The sequence below is a fragment of the Paroedura picta genome, chromosome 3 (assembly GCF_049243985.1).
Source record: "Paroedura picta isolate Pp20150507F chromosome 3, Ppicta_v3.0, whole genome shotgun sequence".
Lineage (NCBI taxonomy): Eukaryota > Metazoa > Chordata > Lepidosauria > Squamata > Gekkonidae > Paroedura > Paroedura picta.
The window spans coordinates 141,939,690-141,958,378 of record NC_135371.1 but is presented as its reverse complement, the minus strand read 5'-3'; the positions used below and the strand labels follow the sequence as shown (position 1 = coordinate 141,958,378).

Genomic DNA, 18,689 nt, shown 5'->3' with positions numbered 1-18,689 from the left:
CTATCTTTTGATCTGCTCAACCTCAGACCCTGATTTTTCTAAAACCTCCTCACAAATACTGGTATATTAACCTCAGGAAAACAAACTAAGAATTGTTGGCTGAAATCCTAGTAGGGCTGAAAGCTTTTGAGCTCAAGCCAGATTGAACAAGACATTGCTGTTGTTATTTTTTTTTAGAGTTTTCAATTCATTAAAGCCAGGAGTTGGGCAATGTTTCCCAGAATGGTTATCAGGCCAATGTACTTTTCTGCTATTGCTACTTATTGGGGGGAGGGGCAGAGGAAAAACACTAGTTATAAGTTGGCATTGCAACTCAGACCAATTTGCATTTCGTTAAGCAAGATTGTGTTTGTCCAAATGTTATTTGACTCTGATCTTTTCCAGCTATGCAGGGGTTACTGTATAAATATCTTTAAGTGATGTGTTTCTTCCTGTTGGAGCAAGCACTTATTTTACTTTACCGTTACATGGAGTTTACAGATTCAGAAGGAATTTGTGTGTCAATAATGTATAAGGAACTTGGATTTGATAGAAAGGTACAGAGCATGCTCCAGAACAAGCTGTACTCTTTTAAGTTCTATTAATTGCAGTGGTGTGATTATAGATGTTTAGGGAAGACAGAAGCGAAATTCCATCCCCCCCCCCCAAATATATTCTGAGTGGTGACATAGCAATACAGGAAGCCTGCTCTGCATAACGTCATCACATAACCAAAACCAATTGATGTCAAGCCTGATCAGCTGTGATCAATATTTTTTGAAAGAAAGAAATCCTATCGAAAATAGGGGAGGAAACCAAACAAGGGGAAGAAGAGGTGATTATGTTGTGTTGAGTGGGAGAATGGCTTCCTTGAATTACTCCTCTCCCTGCAAAGCTCCTTTTTTCTACCAAAAATATTTGTTTGCAAATGTATGGTGTGGCCGTTATTTTAAACTGATTCTAATTGTTTATTTTGAATTCTACAAAAGTTTTGCTGTAAAGGGCTGCCCAGAGCCCATTGGTCAAGTAGAACACACACGCACCACTCCACTCGCACCTCCGTCTGCAGGTCCCCCTTCGTCTCCATCATCACTGCTCAACTCCAGACTATAAAGATCTGCTCCCCAGGCAAAAATGGCTTATGCGGAGGATGGACTTGTAGGCATTGAGCCCTTTTGAGGCCCCACTTCCAAATCTCAAATAACATTTCCATCCAGGAGTAGCCAACCTGCAGGTGGGGCCTGGAGATCTCCTGGAATTACAGCTCATATCCATACTATGTAGATCAGCTCCTCGGGTGAAAATGGCCACTTTGGAGGGGGGACTTTGTGGCACTGAACCCCTCTGAGATTTAGGGGTGCCATCCTCTAGGCCAAGCTGCCCCACTGCAGCTGTCTCACCCCTCCCTTCTGCAGAGTGCCACTGACACACCACACCAGCGCAGATGTCTCCCCGCACCCTGACCCACTCACCCCACCATGGTGCACAGGCGCAGTGCACTGCTGACGTACTGCACTGATGCAGATGCCTCCCCCCCCACACCTTTTGACCTGCCATGCCACCTTTCTCCTTTAGCACCTTGGACGCATTGGCTGAGGTGAAGCAGTCCAAGGCAGTTTCAGCTAAGGCCGATGCAATCTGAATCAGCCTCGACCAAAGCCAGAGCAGTGTGGATCGGGACCACTGTGTAAAACCCTACTGAGAGCCACCCAGAATTACAGCTCATCTCCAGACAATAGAGATCTGTTTGGCCTGGTAAAAATGGGTACTTTGGAGGGTGTACTCTGGAGCATTGTACCCTTTTGAGGATTCACTCCCGAATCTCTTGGAATCTCACTGTAAGAAATTGACTCCTCTGTCCCCAGCCTCCCTATGCCACCCAGCAACCTGTACAAATGAAGATGAGCCTGGATACACCTCCCCCATTGTTCACTCACCCCTTGTTGAAGATCTACTCTCCTGCCTCCCCAATGTCATTGTGCTGTTTCATCCCATAGAAAAGGTGGTAGTGATGGGATCTCTCTGTCTTTCTCTCTTGGTGGAAAAAGGTGTGCAAGGCTCTGAAACAAGATCTTGTGATACAGTTTTGTAAAAGCAGAAAGGTGCATTTAAAGAGATGTGTGTGACGGATGAAGCCGAGGCTGTGGCAATGAAGGTTGGTGGGAGTCTTGGGGGGAGAGGGAAGAGAAGTGTCACATGTGGCTTGGTTGCATCTTCCCTCCAGCAGCAAGGCCAGCCACAGCATGATTGTAACTGGTCCACAGACACCACTGCATCACTCAGGCTCCCCCTTAGTGTGTCACAGACAGACAGACAGACAGACAGACAGACAGACAGACAGACAGACAGACAGACAGACAGACAGACAGATGCATTCCTCACCTCAGTCAGTTGCTGTTAAAGGCTTCCTTCACACCATTCCTAAAGGGAAGGTGTGTGTGGGGGATCCTGATCGAGAGCAAGAGCTGCAATTGGCCTTGAGCGAAGGATATTTCATCAATCCCCCTTCAAGGATCGCTGCCTTGTTGTGGCAAGGGGGCTTGCGTAGTTCAGTGAAGCTATGAGCTATGCCGTGCAGGGCCACCCAAGACGGACAGGTCATAGCTGAGAGCTCTGACAAAAGGTGATCCACTGGAGAAGGCAATGGCAAACCACTCCAGTATCTTTGCCATGAAAACTCTATGGACAGTTCCAATAGGCATAACGATATGACGCTGGAAGATGAGCCCCTCAGGTCGGAAGGTGTCCAATATGCTACTGGGGATGAGCAGACGGCTAGTACGAGTAGCGCCAGAATGAATGAAGCGGCTGGGCCAAAGCCGAAAGGACGCTCAGTTGTGGAAGTAACTGGTGGCGAAAAGACAGTCCGATGCTGTAAAGATTTTTATTCCATAGGAACCTGGAACGTCAGATCCATGAATCAAGGCAAGCTGGACGTGGTTAAACAAGAAATGAGAAGACTGAACATCGACATTTTAGGAATCAGTGAACTAAAATGGACAGGAATGGGTGAATTTAATTCAGATGACCATCAGGTATACTACTGTGGACAAGAATCTCGCAGAAGAAATGGAGTAGCCTTCATAATCAATAAGAGAGTAGGAAAAGCAGTCTTGGGATACAATCCCCAAAATGACAGAATGATCTCAGTTCGAATCCAAGGCAAACCATTCAACATCACAGTGATCCAGGTCTACGCCCCAACCACTGCTGCTGAAGAGGATGAAGTTGATCAGTTCTATGAAGCCCTACAACACCTTCTAGAAGCAACGCCCAAAAATGATGTGCTTATCATCATGGGGGATTGGAATGCTAAAGTAGGAAGCCAAAAGATAACCGGGATAACAGGCAAGTTTGGCCTTGGAGTACAAAATGAAGCAGGGCACAGGCTGGTAGAATTTTGTCAAGAGAATACAATGGTCATAGCAAACACTCTTTTCCAGCAACCCAAGAGACGACTCTACACATGGACATCACCAGACGGTCAACACAGAAATCAGATTGACTATGTGCTCTGCAGCCAAAGATGGAAAAGTTCTATCCAGTCAATAAAAACAAGACCAGGAGCTGATTGTGGTTCAGATCATGAGCTTCTTGTTGCAAAATTTAGGCTTAAATTGAAGAAAGTAGGGAAAAGCACTAGGCCACTCAGGTATGAACTAAATCATATCCCTGACGAATACACAGTGGAGGTGACAAATAGATTTAAGGAATTAGATCTGATAGACAGAGTGCCTGAAGAACTATGGACGGAGGTTCGCAACATTGTACAAGAGGTAGCAACTAAAACCATCCCAAAGAAAAAGAAATGCAAGAAATCAAAATGGCTGTCTGAGGAAGCTTTACAAATAGCTAAGGAGAGAAGGGAAGTGAAAGGCAAGGGAGAAAGAGAAAGATACACCCAATTGAATGCAGAATTCCAGAGAAAAGCTAGAAGAGATAAGAATGCCTTCTTAAATGAACAGTGCAAACAAATAGAAGAAAACAATAGAATGGGGAGGACCAGAGATCTTTTCAAGAAAATTGGAGATATGAAGAGAACGTTTCATGCAAAGATGGGTATGATAAGGGACCAAAATGGTAGGGACCTCACAGAAGCAGAAGAGATCAAACAAAGGTGGCAAAATTATACAGAAGAACTATACAAGAGCGAGCTTAACATCCCTGATGACCACAATGGGGTAGTTACTGACCTGGAGCCAGACATCCTGGAATGTGAAGTCAAATGGGCCTTAGGAAGTCTGAGCAACAATAAAGCTAGTGGTAGTGACAGCATTCCAGTTGAACTATTCAAAATCTTAAAGGACGATGCAGTAAAAGTGCTACATTCAATATGCCAGCAAATTTGGAAAACTCAACAATGGCCACAGGATTGGAAAAGGTCAGTTTACATTCCAATTCCAAAGAAGGGCAATGCCAAAGAATGTTCAAACTACCGCACCATCGCACTAATTTCTCATGCTAGCAAAGTTATGCTCAAAATCCTACAAGCTAGGCTCCAGCAATATGTGGACCGAGAACTTCCAGAAGTACAGGCAGGATTTCGAAGAGGCAGAGGAACTAGAGATCAAATTGCCAACATACGCTGGATCATGGAGAAAGCTAGGGAGTACCAGAAGAACGTCTACTTCTGCTTCATTGACTATGCTAAAGCCTTTGATTGTGTGGAGCACAACAAATTGTGGCAAGTTCTTAAAGAGATGGGAATACCAGAGCATCTTATTTGTCTCTTGAGAAATTTATATGCAGGTCAAGAAGCAACAGTGAGAACTGAACATGGAATCACTGACTGGTTCAAAATTGAGAAAGGAGTTCGGCAAGGCTGTATACTGTCACCTTGCCTATTTAACTTGTATGCAGAGCACATCATGAGAAATGCGGGATTAGAGGAGTCACAAATTGGGATCAAGATTGCAGGGAGAAATATCAACAACCTCAGATATGCAGATGATACCACTCTAATGGCAGAAAGTGAAGAGGAACTAAAGAGCCTGTTGATGCGGGTGAAGGAGGAGAGTGCCAAAGTTGGCTTGAAACTCAACATCAAGAAAACAAAGATCATGGCATCCGGCCCTCTCAAGTCCTGGCAAATAGAAGGGGAAGAAATGGAGATAGTGACAGATTTTATTTTCCTGGGCTCCAAGATCACTGCAGATGGGGACTGCAGCAAAGAAATTAAAAGACGCTTGCTCCTGGGGAGGAAAGCTATGGCAAATCTAGACAGCATCCTAAAAAGCAGAGACATCACCCTGCCAACAAAAGTGCGTTTAGTCAAGGCTATGGTCTTCCCAGTTGCAATGTATGGCTGCGAAAGTTGGACCATAAGGAAGGCCGAGCGTCAAAGAATTGAGGCTTTTGAACTCTGGTGCTGGAGAAGACTCTTGCGAGTCCCTTGGACTGCAAGGCGAACAAACCAGTCAGTCCTAGAGGAGATCAGCCCTGGCTGCTCTTTAGAAGGCCAGATCCTGAAGATGAAACTCAAATATTTTGGCCACCTCATGAGAAGGAAGGACTCCCTGGAGAAGAGCCTAATGCTGGGAGAGATCGAGGGCAAAAGAAGAAGGGGACGACAGAGAATGAGGTGGATGGATGGAGTCACTGAAGCAGTAGGTGCAAACTTAAATGGACTCCGGGGAATGGTAGAGGACAGGAAGGCCTGGAGGATCATTGTCCATGGGGTCGCGATGGGTCGGACATGACTTCGCACATAACAACAACAACAAATTTCATCAATATGAAAAAGGCAGTCCAATTTCATCAGTGGTTTTTGGGCAGATCCCTCAGATCACGGAACATGGTGATTAGCTGTTGAGCCTTCCTTGATCACAACTCCCCTTTTATGTGGTAAGATTCATATATCTTTAGATGATAAATATATGTATTTTTCTGAACTTTCATGTTTTTCTTTTGACTTTGTCCACTGCTGCAAAGTATCTGGATTTCCTAATGGGAGTAACAGGAAATATACTGTGAGGGGAAATTGTTTAAGCACCAGTAAACAAAATAAATCCATCCTGAAAGAATTTTGAAGATCAGCATTTTTTTTAAGTTTCCCATTCCTTGAGAATGAAAAGAAGCAATTTCTTTGTTTTTAATTTACATAAGACCGCCCCCTCCCCAATCTGTGAAAAATTAAATCAAAAAAGTACAAGCCAGATGATATTTCTGCAAAGACGTTTGGTTCACCTCTCATAGCCCTAAACAGTGGGCAGTGTGGGAGGTAAAAGGGAATATATAGAGAGAATATTAAATTAATACTATTATGTCTAGGCTGAGATGTAGTACATTCCAAGGGAGTAAATAATTCTTAACTACCAGTGGGGTTTTAACCAGTAGATTAAGATAAAGACAAGTTGGCTGCTCCAGGAATGCAGCCCCAGGGAAAGGACCCCTGATATGCAAGCAAGGATCATTTATTGCAATAAGCAACAAGATCTCTAATGTTTTGTGTTTTCTGTTACCCGTTAATTGATATTTTTTGGCCTTTTGTCCATTTTACAAGGTACTGAGAGGAAATGATATATGTCTGCATCTACAGAAAGCCATTAAGGAATTCCCTAGAACACATCTTTTCCAAGCTGCTATGAGAGACAGGCTGCCAACCAGCAAGTACATCTGTGACATATTACCCTTCTTCCACTAGGAGACAACAGGATTATTTTAGGCAGAAGATATATCACCCCCAGTATTTTTTATCAGATTATAAAATAACAAGTGGGCACCCAGAAGGAACATTTGGGAATAGCTATCCCATCCCTCCCACCTTTGCTTCCACCCTTCTCCCCCTAGTTCTCTCAGTCTCTGACTCTTTCTCCCTCCTGCCACCCTTTTCCTACTCTCCTCCAATGTCCCTCTTTTTGCCCCATCATTCTCTTTTTTGTCCTGCCATCTCATTTCAACAATCATTCCCCCTCTTTCTGTCCCCACCCTATCACTTTCACAGCCTCCCACCTGCCCCCCCCAACGTAGCAACAAAAGTGGCAGCAACGCCACCTATCCTCCTGCTTCTCCCCAGCACCAGCACCACATAGCAACAGTGGTGGCATCAACTCTGCAGAAATCACAAAGGATCTCCCAACTGCTAAGATGAGTTCTTGTTAGCTCCAGGTTGGGAGGTTCCAGGAGATTTGAGGGTGAAGCCTTGTGTGGGCAAGATTTAGGGATGGGGAGCAGTGTATAATGCCATAGAGTTCACCCTCCAAAGCAACCATTTTCTCCAAGGGATTGATCTCTGTTACTCAGAGATCAGTTGTAATTCTAGATCTCCAGCCACTACGTAGAGCTTGGAAACACTTGCTCCCCAGGAAGAGATGGCTGCTTTGGAAGGGTCGAGTCTATGGTGTTACACCTGTCTGAGGTCCCTATGCTCCTCAAACCCAAACATCTCTACCCCTCAAATCTCTAGGAATTTCTTTATCTCTTTCCCATCCAACAGCCAACCTACCTTTGTCTTCAGCTTTTCATCTCCCTCTCTCCAGCAGCCTCTACACAGGAAAACTACCATCTTTCTCCAACATGAAAGCCCAAGCAGCTTCTTCTGCCTTCCTTTTTATCTATACAACAACCCTGTGAGGTAGGTTAGGCTAGTATGTGATTGGTCAAAAATCACCCATTGAGATTCCACAACAAGATGGATATGTGAACCTGGGTCTCACAATCCCTCTGAAGCTCTAGCCACTAAACCATTGGGTAGTTGCTGTTGAAGAGTATCAACAGCCAGGCCTAGTTGAGTCCTGCAGGTCATGTGGTATCTAGTGTTGCCGGCCTCCAGATGGGACCTGGAGATTCTCCAGAATTACAAGGGAACTCCAGACAACAGACAAAACTCCAGACAACAGAGATTTATCTCCCTGGAGAAAATGGAGGGTGGGAGGCAGACTCTGTGGCATTATACCATGCTGACACCTCTACTAAGGTTACCAATTTCTTGGTGAAAGCTGGAAGAAAATGGAGAAAATGACTGCTTGGGAGATGGACTATGGGACATTATATCCCACTGAAATCCCTTCCCTTTCCAAACTCTGCCATCCTCAGACTTTATCACAAAATCTCTAGGAATTTTCCAACCTGGATAAGGCAACTCAAGTCAGGTCTGGAGCCAATAAATCTTCCCTCAAAGGCCAAAAAAGGGCTGGAAAAGGCTCTGACCACCCCCATCCAACTTCCAAATTTTTACTCACAAAAATACAATCTGGAATAATGCCATTGTCTATCATCAGACACTGGGGGGGGGGGGGATCAGTTCTTTAAAGCTATAAGTGCTCCTTATATCACTTTTGAATTTTTTTAACTTCCCCTTTTTTTCTTTGGATTTCACCTTCTTGTCCTGTTTAGCATCATCAGAACTAGCTGATTAATTGGCAGAGCTGTTATTCATTATTTTCAAGGCCTCTTGGAGGACATGTGATATGCCAGATGCCTGGAAAAGAGCAAATGCTGTCCTGATTTTTTAAAAGGGGAGGAAGGATGATCCAGGAAACTATAGGTAAATTGGAGCAGATTTTAAAACAGCTGATTTATCAACATTCCAGAGGATAATTTGATTATAAGAAATCATCAAAATGGATTTGTCCCTAATACGTCCTCTCAGCCCAATTTGATTTCCTTTATTCAGATAGATGGTAGGGATGCTGCAGATATTAATTTTTACATTTTAGTTCCCCATGTTGTATTGATCAGCAAGTTGGAAGGGTGTGGAGATGTAGATTTTTGAATGTTTAGGAATTGGTTGGATGACAGTATCCAAAGAGTAGTTGCTAATGGCTCCTTGTCTGATTGGACAGTAGAATTTAGTGGGGGTGCTGCAGGGCTTGGTTTTCAGCCCAGTACTTTTTAATATCTTTGTCAACAATTAAGATGAGGGTATGAAGGGACTACTCATTAAATTTGCCGATGAAACTAAATTGGGTAGGGCAGTGAACCCTCCAGAAAATCAAGATAAAATACAGACTTGGAAATATGAGAAAGTGTGATTTTATACCCATCTATGTAAGGTTTTGCACATAAATAATCAAAAGTTATGCACACATAACAGGTGGGAGATATTCTCCTCAGTAGTAGTGTGTGTGAATGGGATCTTCTAAATTTGGTGTGTAGCAAACTGAGTATGAGTATGAGTGGCCAATGTGATGTGGCAACAAGGAAAGCAAATTCAGTCTTAAAGGTAAAGGTAAAGGTATCCCCTGTGCAAGCACCGAGTCATGTCTGACCCTTGGGGTGACGCCCTCTAGCGTTTTCATGGCAGACTCAATACGGGGTGGTTTGCCAGTGCCTTCCCCAGTCATTACCGTTTACCCCCCAGCAGCAAGCTGGGTACTCATTTTACCGACCTCGGAAGGATGGAAGGCTGAGTCAACCTAAGAAATTCAATCTTAGGTTGTATCAACTGATGTGCAGTGCCGATCATGAGATTTGATACTACTGCTGTATACTGCCCTTGTCAGATCCCATTTTGAGTACTGAATCCAGTTCTGGAGACCTTTTTATAGAAAGGACACTTTACACTGGATGCAGAGGAGAGCAATGAGTTTAAATTATGGGTTGATCAGTGGGATATTAGGAAAATCTTTTAAAAAAAATAAGGAATGTTGAGGGTTAGAATCATAGAGCTGGAAGGGGCCAGAGAGGCCACCCTGATAAGCATTTGCCCAGCTGCAGCTTGAAGACGGACGGCAAGGGGGAGCTCAGCACCTCCTTAGGCAGCCTATTCCCCATCCTTGGTGGTGTTTACATAGGGATTAGATTATTATTTTTCAGAAATACTTAAATTCATCCTGCATGGAGCAGATTGCACTGGCCCATTCCAACTTTTTAGTTCTACAATTGAATGAATGCAAAAAAGTCTCAGACATGATATTAAAAAATGCAAAAATATCAAACAAAAGAAGAAAACACAATAAAAACAATAATATATATGACAAACACTGGCATTTACTATTGTTCTGTTCCTTTTATAAAACTGCTTTCCTGAACCTTACCATGGTCTTCTGAACAATTCTGTCTTATACCATTTTTAAAACATGATTTTTAAATATATATATATTCTTTAAACTTCTTTAGACTTCTATTCTTGCTGATTCTACGCAGATTACAACATACTGAAAATAACATAAAATAAGAAAATACAATCTAAAAATGAATTTACCTTAAATTTTCAGAATAAATTAGAATCATAGAATCATAGAGTTGGAAGGGACCACATGGGTCATCGAGTCCAACCCCCTGCACTTTGCAGGACACTCACATCCGAATCGCTCATCTACTGTAACCTGCTACCCCCTTGAGCCTTCACAGAATCAGCCTCTCCGTCAGATGGCTATCTAGCCTCTGTTTAAAAATTTCCAAAGATGTAGAACCCACCACCTCCTGAGGAAGCCTGTTCCACTGAGAAACTGCTCTGTCAGGAACTTCTTCTGGATGTTTAGACGGAATTTCTTTTGAATTAATTTCATCCCATTGATTCTGGTCCATCCCTCCAGGGCAAGAGAGAACAACTGTACTCCATATTTTACATGGCAGCCTTTTAAATACTTAAAGATGGTTATCAGTTCTCATCTCCAGGCTAAACAGACCAAGCTCCTCCAACCTTTCCTCATACATCTTGGCCTCACTATTTTTACTGCCCCTCACTATTTTTACTGCCATACTCTGGACATGCTCTAGTTTGTTTACATCACTCTTCAACTGTGGTGCCCAAAACTGAACACAGTACTCCAAGTGAGGCCGAACCAGAGCAGAGTACATCACCTTTCGTGATCTGGACACGATACTCCGTTGGATGCAGCCCTAAATCCCATTTGCCTTTTTAGCCACCGAGTCACACTGTTGACTCATGTTCAATGTATGGTCTACTAAGACTCCTAGATCCTTCTTGCACATACTACTGCCAAGACAAGTCTCCCCCATCCTATATTGGTATATATGGTTTTTTCTAGCTAAATGCAGAACTTTACATTTGTCCCTATTGAATTTCATTTTATTCAGTTTAGCCCACTTCTCGAGCCTATCAAGATCATCCTGTGTTCTGATTCTGTCTTCTGTTGCATTTGCTACCCCTCCTGGTTTAGTATTGTCTTCCCTTTGGCATAGGCAGAAAGGTGGTCCCTCAGGTACACTGGCTTTCTTTCATCTCCACCAAGCCAAACTACTAGCGCTCTATCTGGCTCTGAAATAGCTAGCCACAGTGATCTTTACGATGGTCACCTCCAAGCTCGCTCTAAGTGGATCTTCCTTTATCCCTGACCCAGAAACTGCAGTTGGTACAAAATACTATTGCTTGGGTTCTCACTAGGACCCTGTGGAGACCTCATTTCCAGTCTGTTCTCTAGCAACTGCATTGGTTACTGATTGTATTCTGGGTCAAGTTTACAGTGCTGTTCTTGACCTTTAAGGCCATATGGGGTTCGGGCCCTCCATATCTAAGTAACTGCCTCTCTGAATATGTCTCCATAAATGCTTCACACTCTGCCAATATGAACAGGCTAGTGGTCCCCAGCCCCAAAGAAATCTGGCTGGCCTCAACCAGAGCCCTTTCGATCCTGGCTCCTGCCTGGTGGAAAGAGCTCTCAGAAAAAATCAGAGCCCTGTCAGAACTCAAAGGGCCTGCAAAATGGAACTCTTCCACTAGGCCTATGGCTGAGGCCAATAAAACAGACAACATGTCATTTGGCCTCCCTCCTATATCACACCTTATTTTGTACCCTACCCAAGGTCCTTCTGGATTTTAGAATTTATAAATAAAATGACAGCCCCAACATAACAGCATATAAGCCTTCTGTTTACATAAATGGATGGTCGTATCACCTCTGAATAAATGTGTGTTGTAATCTCTAGCCTACTGAATATCATATACAAAACAACTGAGATGAAGCACAGGAAGAAAGACAGATTATTTGATGCCATGGTTCATACAGACTCTAGGGTTAAAATGAAAAGCTGAATGCTTTTCGTTTTAAAATAAAAACAGTCATCAGTTTTTTACTGAAACTGGAGAAATAATTATCTTTTCATTTTCTCAAAGTGTAGTCTGTGGCTCCTTCAAAGACTGCGACCCCTGTTCCTAATCAAATTAGCAAAGGATTTTTCCATCCATGTTGCAGGGTCATTCCAAACCATATTCAGTAAAAGCTACCCTTGCAGGTAGAATATAAGCATATCCTTTCAAAGGGAAAATTGAGGAGTCATGAGGCAAGGTAAAGTGGGCCTCAATGTAAAACTGGGATGCTCATGGTATTGGACAAAAAGCAGTCTGTTTTCATTTCTATACATTTTGGCATCATGAATACATCAACGCAAAGTCCAAATGTAAAATCCTGTTCAGGCTCCAGATGAAGTCAATGAATGAGTCTTACCCAACTTGAAGCATTTTTGTGAAACTTGTGACATCCAGAAACCTGTAATGTCACAATCCAGAACATGTGAACCCAAATGCAATTTATAAAAGAAAGAAACAAAAACAACACAGAGCTTTTTTAAACCTCCAGACTTTTCATATAGAAAAGAAAGTGCAAGCCCATGCATTCACACTGAATGTTTTATACAAGATATATAAAACAAACCTAAAATGGCATTCAAAATAAAATTACATACCTTGACTTGCTTCTGTTTAAAGTGCCTAATACATGGTGGTTCAGTTTAGACATGGTGCAAAACCATGGCAAGTAACTATGGTTAGCGTGATTGTATGAGTACAGGCAGCTTCACAAACCAGGGTTAGCTAAGGTCCATCTGTAGCTTATTTATTGCACCCTGAATATAAATACTATGGTTTCCATTTTATCCAAAATGTGAAACTGGAACTTGCCAACTTTTTAAAAGAATGAATTGCATTAGCATTAACTATGGACAGTGCCTGTGAGGTTGCTAAACCATGGTTAAAGAGGGAAAAACAGATGAAGAATACATGCCAGAGACCGTTTATGCACGGGAGGTTTCATGCCGAGCTGCAGGCTGGAGTTTTAGTCATGGCGGGTTGCCCCACCTCTTCCTGCACCAACATGGGGGAGCATTTGGCCTGCTGTACCTCATCCGCACCTGATTTGTGCTCCTGCACAGGAGCTGGGGCAGTGAAGTTCCCAGTGCATAAATGGTCAGAGAGAGCCAGGCAAGGGGAACAAGCATGCCATTTTGAAGCTGGCAACCAACATCTAAATCATAATTTCTAGCAGGCCAATGTTATTCTGCATTGGAAACGTAGCATTCATTGGAGGAGACAGGCAATGTATATTTGCATGAACATGGGAAATGGGAAACTACTGGTTGTGGAAGGATTCCATTTATCCTGTGATATTTCTGTTCACAGCTAATATCAGTTGTTGAAAGCCTTAATATGGTATTCATTTGGAAAAGCACATACTGCCTTTCTAAGTCATTCAAGATGGAAAGTATTTAAAAAGTTTAAAAGAACATCCTAAATTTTATCTTGTTCTAAAGCAAATACACTATTTAAATGCCAAAGTAACCTAGAGAGGGAAGATGGCCAGGAAATGTATTTGAGAGGGGGATTGAGGGCTGCAGTGGGATGAGGGAGGTGAGAATAGAAAATCTATGAATAGAAAATCTTCTGTCCACCAAAACCCTCTGGTGGATTGAAGTCCATAATTTGGACATAGTCTGACTTTACCAAGTACAGAATTTGTTGAGCTTTACTTTGCTGATGGTTTGCATATTTGATTCGTCAAAACTTTAGAAAATCACTAGTAACCACCAACAAATTTCAGTAATGCTGCACCACTTGCTTTATCAGATGTGAAGGGAACAACAAATAAGACACATGAAATTTAGAGAACATATTAAAGAGAACAGAAGCCACTAAGAAAAAGCATCAGGGTCCACTATCACTCTATAGCAAAACATCACACATAAATCAAGTCCTTTAATTCCAGTGCTGCAGAGATTCAGTTGAGGTGTAGCATGGCCTGAATTAGAGCCACGTGTTAGGCCTACAAGATGATGTATAGGCAAGTTCCGAGGGACTGACAGCAAATTGAAATATGCCTTTTGTTTTTTAACCATCTTTAATCTTTCCCTCTCCTTTCCTGCATCACTTTACCTGTGGCCTTCTCCTTCCCTCTGGGCTCCATATGTCTGTCATTAGCCAGCCAGAATTCTGGACACTCTCTTTGATTATTTCTTGAGGCTTAAGCGGTTTCTTCTCAGGAGGCCTGTCAGAATGCAGCTGTCATTCTTCTTTCCTTCTGGTGAAAGAGCAAAAAGGACAGAGTTGATAGTGTTGTACATTTCTACAGTGAATCAAAGGACAATTGGTGAGGAACACAGTATAGCAAATTAAAAAATTTTCACCTTCTGAAACTGACTGATGTTTGACTTTGCAGTGAGTGGGGAAAATAACTGATTTAATTCATTTTTCAAATGGAAGCAAAAATAAATGTGGTTCAGAAATGAGATGTAACACTGCATGGAACCAGAAATAAAAGTAAAAATTGGAGAACTGCAGGCTAGAGGTGGGAACGAATTTGGAAAATGGAAGTTCACTGGATTTGTGGGTCGTCGCGGGTCAGGAGGATGTCACAAACCCCAAATCCCAAACTTGCACAGACCCCCCCCCTCCATGTTCATGAACCTTTGGGTTCACTTGGGTTTGTTAACTGTTTCCTGGGGTGCTATACATGTGAAATTAACTGTGAAGACCCCTGACTGTATCGCCTCATTTTGGACATGGTTTCAGGGTCTTGTGAACTATCCATCTTTCTCTTCTTTGGCCCTGGGAAGTGATCATCCAGCCACCTACTTTCCCATGTCATAGTTTTAGTTTATTTTTTTTCCCCAAAGTTGTTCCCATTCATCTAACATTATTTTTTGGCTGAAATTCTACATCCAGCACATCACAGTTTCACAGATGAGCAAGGTTTCCTATTGACTTAATGGATCATGACTGAAATGAGCATCAGGAGCCTCCACAGGGACCAAGTGGTGCCTGAACACATGACTATGAGGGTCACCCTTGGAAGGGCCTGGATGGGGTGTAGTTCCCAACACACTCCCTGGGTCAGGTGCCCTGACTTCCCACCTACCTACCTACCAACCTAACCAACTTTCTACCTACTAACCTAACCAACTACCAACCTACTTAACCAGCTATCTACCTACCTACCTAACCAACTGCCTACCTACCTACCCAACCAACTATCTATCTACCCACCTACACCACCATCTATCCACCAGTTTAACACCTGCTGAGCACAACTATCTATGGGCAAGGGGAGCCAGGGCCCAGGGAGTATGGTGACAGCTACTGCAGATCCTGGCCCCTCCAAGCTTGTGGACCTTCCTAGTCATCCCTACCTGCTCTGCAGGCAGGCCCTCCAGATCCATTGTGTGGAGGGCACAGGAGCCCCCTTCTCCCTAGGAGTTGTCGCAATGAACTCTGGGGCATCTCCAGATGCTGAGGTGTGGATGGGTATGTTTTTTGCCTCTCCTGTGGGAGGGAGCAGCCATAGCTCAACCCTAACATCAAACCACCACTTCCATTGCCCCTCCATGAAGCATCTCCAGAAGTTTAATCCCCAGTAACAGAGGTCACAAACCATTGTTCATGGATGTTTGTGGCCAAACTTGCCACAGCTCCACTCTCCCGTCCAAACAACATGACCACTGTAGACTTATTTCTCCATTGGAAGTGTTGGGTGTAATCTGTTGCTAATCTCACCAGAATTGTGACCACCCGGGCAGATCACTGATGGGTGGATATTAGTCCTATTTAACATTAATGCAGGAAAGAGCCCTATACATTTGATTAAAAAACTATAAAGCTTCTAATGCAATGCTGGTTTTGTGCCAGCCAGCCATCTGAAACAGGTGTATTATTCCTCCCTCATATAGTTGAAATAAATTGATTTTCTGTGTCTTTGTTAATCATGGAGCTTCATTATTTACTCCCTGCCATATTATTGAAAAACTAGAAATTAAGCCCGCTGTATCTGAAATACAGCGGGTGCTAGGGGGCAGTGGGTGGGTGTGTGAGACCCCCCCCCACCGGCCCCCTCCCCCTCACAGACACCCCACTAACTCCCCTGACTCACTCCCCAACAACTTACTGCCCCACCCCCCACCCACTCCTGGCTTCTGCGCAGGGCTCTGAGCCCCGCGCAGAAGTCTGCCCCATCCCCACCCCACTCTGTGGTCAAAGCAGTGGGGCTGTCCCTTGGCCCACCACGGGGCTGTCCCTTGGCCCACCTTCCCCCCCCCTGCCTCCGGTCTGACTCCAGGGCTTTGGAGTGGGGCAAGGGACAGGCCTGCCGTGTCTGCGTTATGGTGAGGCTGGCCCTTGGCGCACCCCGAAGCCGGGCGGCCGCCTACCTGGCATGCGTAATGGTGGCTGTGGGCCAAAGGCAGCCCAGGTTGGGGAGTGGGCAGGTCAGAAGGCGCTTCGCGCTTCCCAACTCGTCAGTCTGCGGGCAAGACTGGCCCCAGACTGACAAGCAAGCCGATTGGGCCCTCTGCTTGTCAGTCTGAAGGCAAGGAGCTCTCTTCCCCATACCGGACTGAGCCCACCCCCACACCCCTTACTGCTTTATTTATACAGCTTCCTCGGAGCGGTAGGTAAAGATTTTGATCCCCCAGAAGAGATTTGAACTGTGTCCATTCATGCATACCTACACATATGCTTAAAACACAAATATTCAATTTCTAGGAGATGTGTAGCCTGAGTTTAGATGTGTCTAGGAGATGTGTAGCCTGAATATAAGCCTATTTACTTATAAACATCACTGTGGTCAACATGGCTCAGTTCCAAGGAACTGTGTGTAAAAATTACAACCACAGTTTTACTGGTTGCAGCACAATGGCCTTGATCCTGACATGTGGCCATAGCAATGATATCATTATTGGCAGCTGCAATGCATTTCTCCATACATATGCAAAGAGCACTTTCTGCCACTGCTGACCACTGGAGACTCTGAGGGTCATTTTTCATGCTGCTTTTTATATGTAAGCATTTTTATTGCATTGACTCAGTCATAGCAAGCAACAAACACAGAATCATAAAATAACAAGGCAGTGGCCTTGCCAACTATAGTATAGAATTTACAACCATAATTACGATGATTAATTTCTTAAGATCTTCCATAATAATAAATTACTTATCATAATAGATTCAGATGAGTAGGTCTCAAGCAACAGAATAAAGTTTGAGGACAGTGGCACCTTTAAGATCAACAAAGTTTAAATCTGGGTATAGGCTTGCATGCAAATGAAAGCTTGTACCTAAAATTGGGTAATGAGCCTAATGCTGGGAGCAACTGAGGGCAAAAGAAGGGGACAACAGAGAATGAGGTGGCTGGATGGAGTCACTGAAGCAGTCGGTGTGAGCTTAAATGGACTCCGAGGAATGGTAGAGGACAGGAAGGCCTGGAGGATCATTGTCCATGGGCTCGTGATAGAGTCGGACACGACTTCGCACCTAACAACAACACCTAATATTAAACTTTATTAGTCTTAAATGTGCCACTAGAATCAAATTTTGTTTTCTCATAATATAATTATTCATCAGTAGATCTTATATCAAGAGATCTGAACTTTATCTTAGACTTAACAACCATGGCAATAATAAACTATGGCATTGTTATCCTTTTATTTTTATCCTCCAATAGCATTACAAGTTTATTCAAATCTGATCTCCCTGACAATTATAATAAAATATTTCCAAGTTACCTTTCCCTCTGCTGGGCATTGAAAGTCACATGGGCCAGATATTCAGAAGATCTAAGGTCACAAGAACAAACTTGTTTGTCAAAAGAAGTGATATTCTATTGGTCCTTCACTACTGACAATTGTATGATGTCCATGTGAGCTTCGGTAAAGCTTCAGTGTGCTCAGTAATCAGCAGATCATCAAAGAATGCTGGAACAGGTAAACAGGTAATGAAAGCTCATACCCTGCCACAAATTTTGTTAGTCTTTACGGTGCTACTGGACTCTTGTTCTTTTTTTTTTCCTAGGTCTTACTTCTAAATAGCATTTAGAAACTGTCTTTTATAAAACTGGACTATGTTCTCATTCCACTAGAGGAAAACTAGTGATAATATATGGTGTTCATTTCAAGTGGAAGTTCAAGTAGAAGACCAACAGTAGTCTTTTGCTACTTGGGCCCATCATGCCACATAACACCACTTGCTTCTCCCTCACTTTTACTGTCATTACAGACTTATTCTCTCATCCTGCTCCTACTCTCTTCCTCACATTTCTTCATCCCTGTCCCTCTTTCCATCTCCCAACTGACAGAAATAACACGCTGCAGGAGGAGGCATCCAGACATGGATCTACAGCCAGGTACCAGTACAATGGCCTCATAGCACCAAAGTCCTTAGTTGTCAACAGAGTTCACCTCTCCTGTCACCAGAGCTGCAAAAACAGCACAGAAGGAAGAATTGGAGGGAGCTGCAGGACAGAAGGTGCAGTGCCAGATTGGCAGTACCACACAGGCTCTACATCATCAATGAGGATGAGTGCTCACAGGAGCAGGACTGAGGTTACTAGCATGTGTTTAGCCTGATATATAAAAGCAGCAAACAGTGGAGTGGCTGTGACCTTGCAGCCTATATCCCTGATTAATCTGTGCTCTATAACTATGCCTTTGGATTTCTCTTTGGACTGTGAGTGTGGTCCCCAACCTCAGTGGTCCCCAACCTTTTTATCACCGGGGACCACTCAACGCCGGTGACCACTCACCGGGGACCACTCAACGCCTTTTAC

The 18,689-nt window shown here is 43.5% G+C and overlaps 1 protein-coding gene across 4 annotated transcripts in view; it reads right to left on the bottom strand.

Moving 5' to 3' along the window:
• LOC143833033 (uncharacterized) overlaps positions 1-18,689 on the bottom strand; it is a 165,498-nt gene that overhangs the window by 33,560 nt on the left and 113,249 nt on the right. For 3 of the 4 annotated variants that reach the window (XM_077328339.1, XM_077328338.1, XM_077328340.1), the window contains exon 3: positions 14,030-14,174. In XM_077328339.1, coding sequence (XP_077184454.1) covers positions 14,030-14,071 — 42 coding nt within the window. In that variant the 5' untranslated portion in view covers positions 14,072-14,174. Of the gene's footprint in view, positions 1-2,361; positions 3,718-14,029; positions 14,175-18,689 lie in introns of those variants that run through there. The other variant, XR_013229500.1, reaches the window with a different exon arrangement.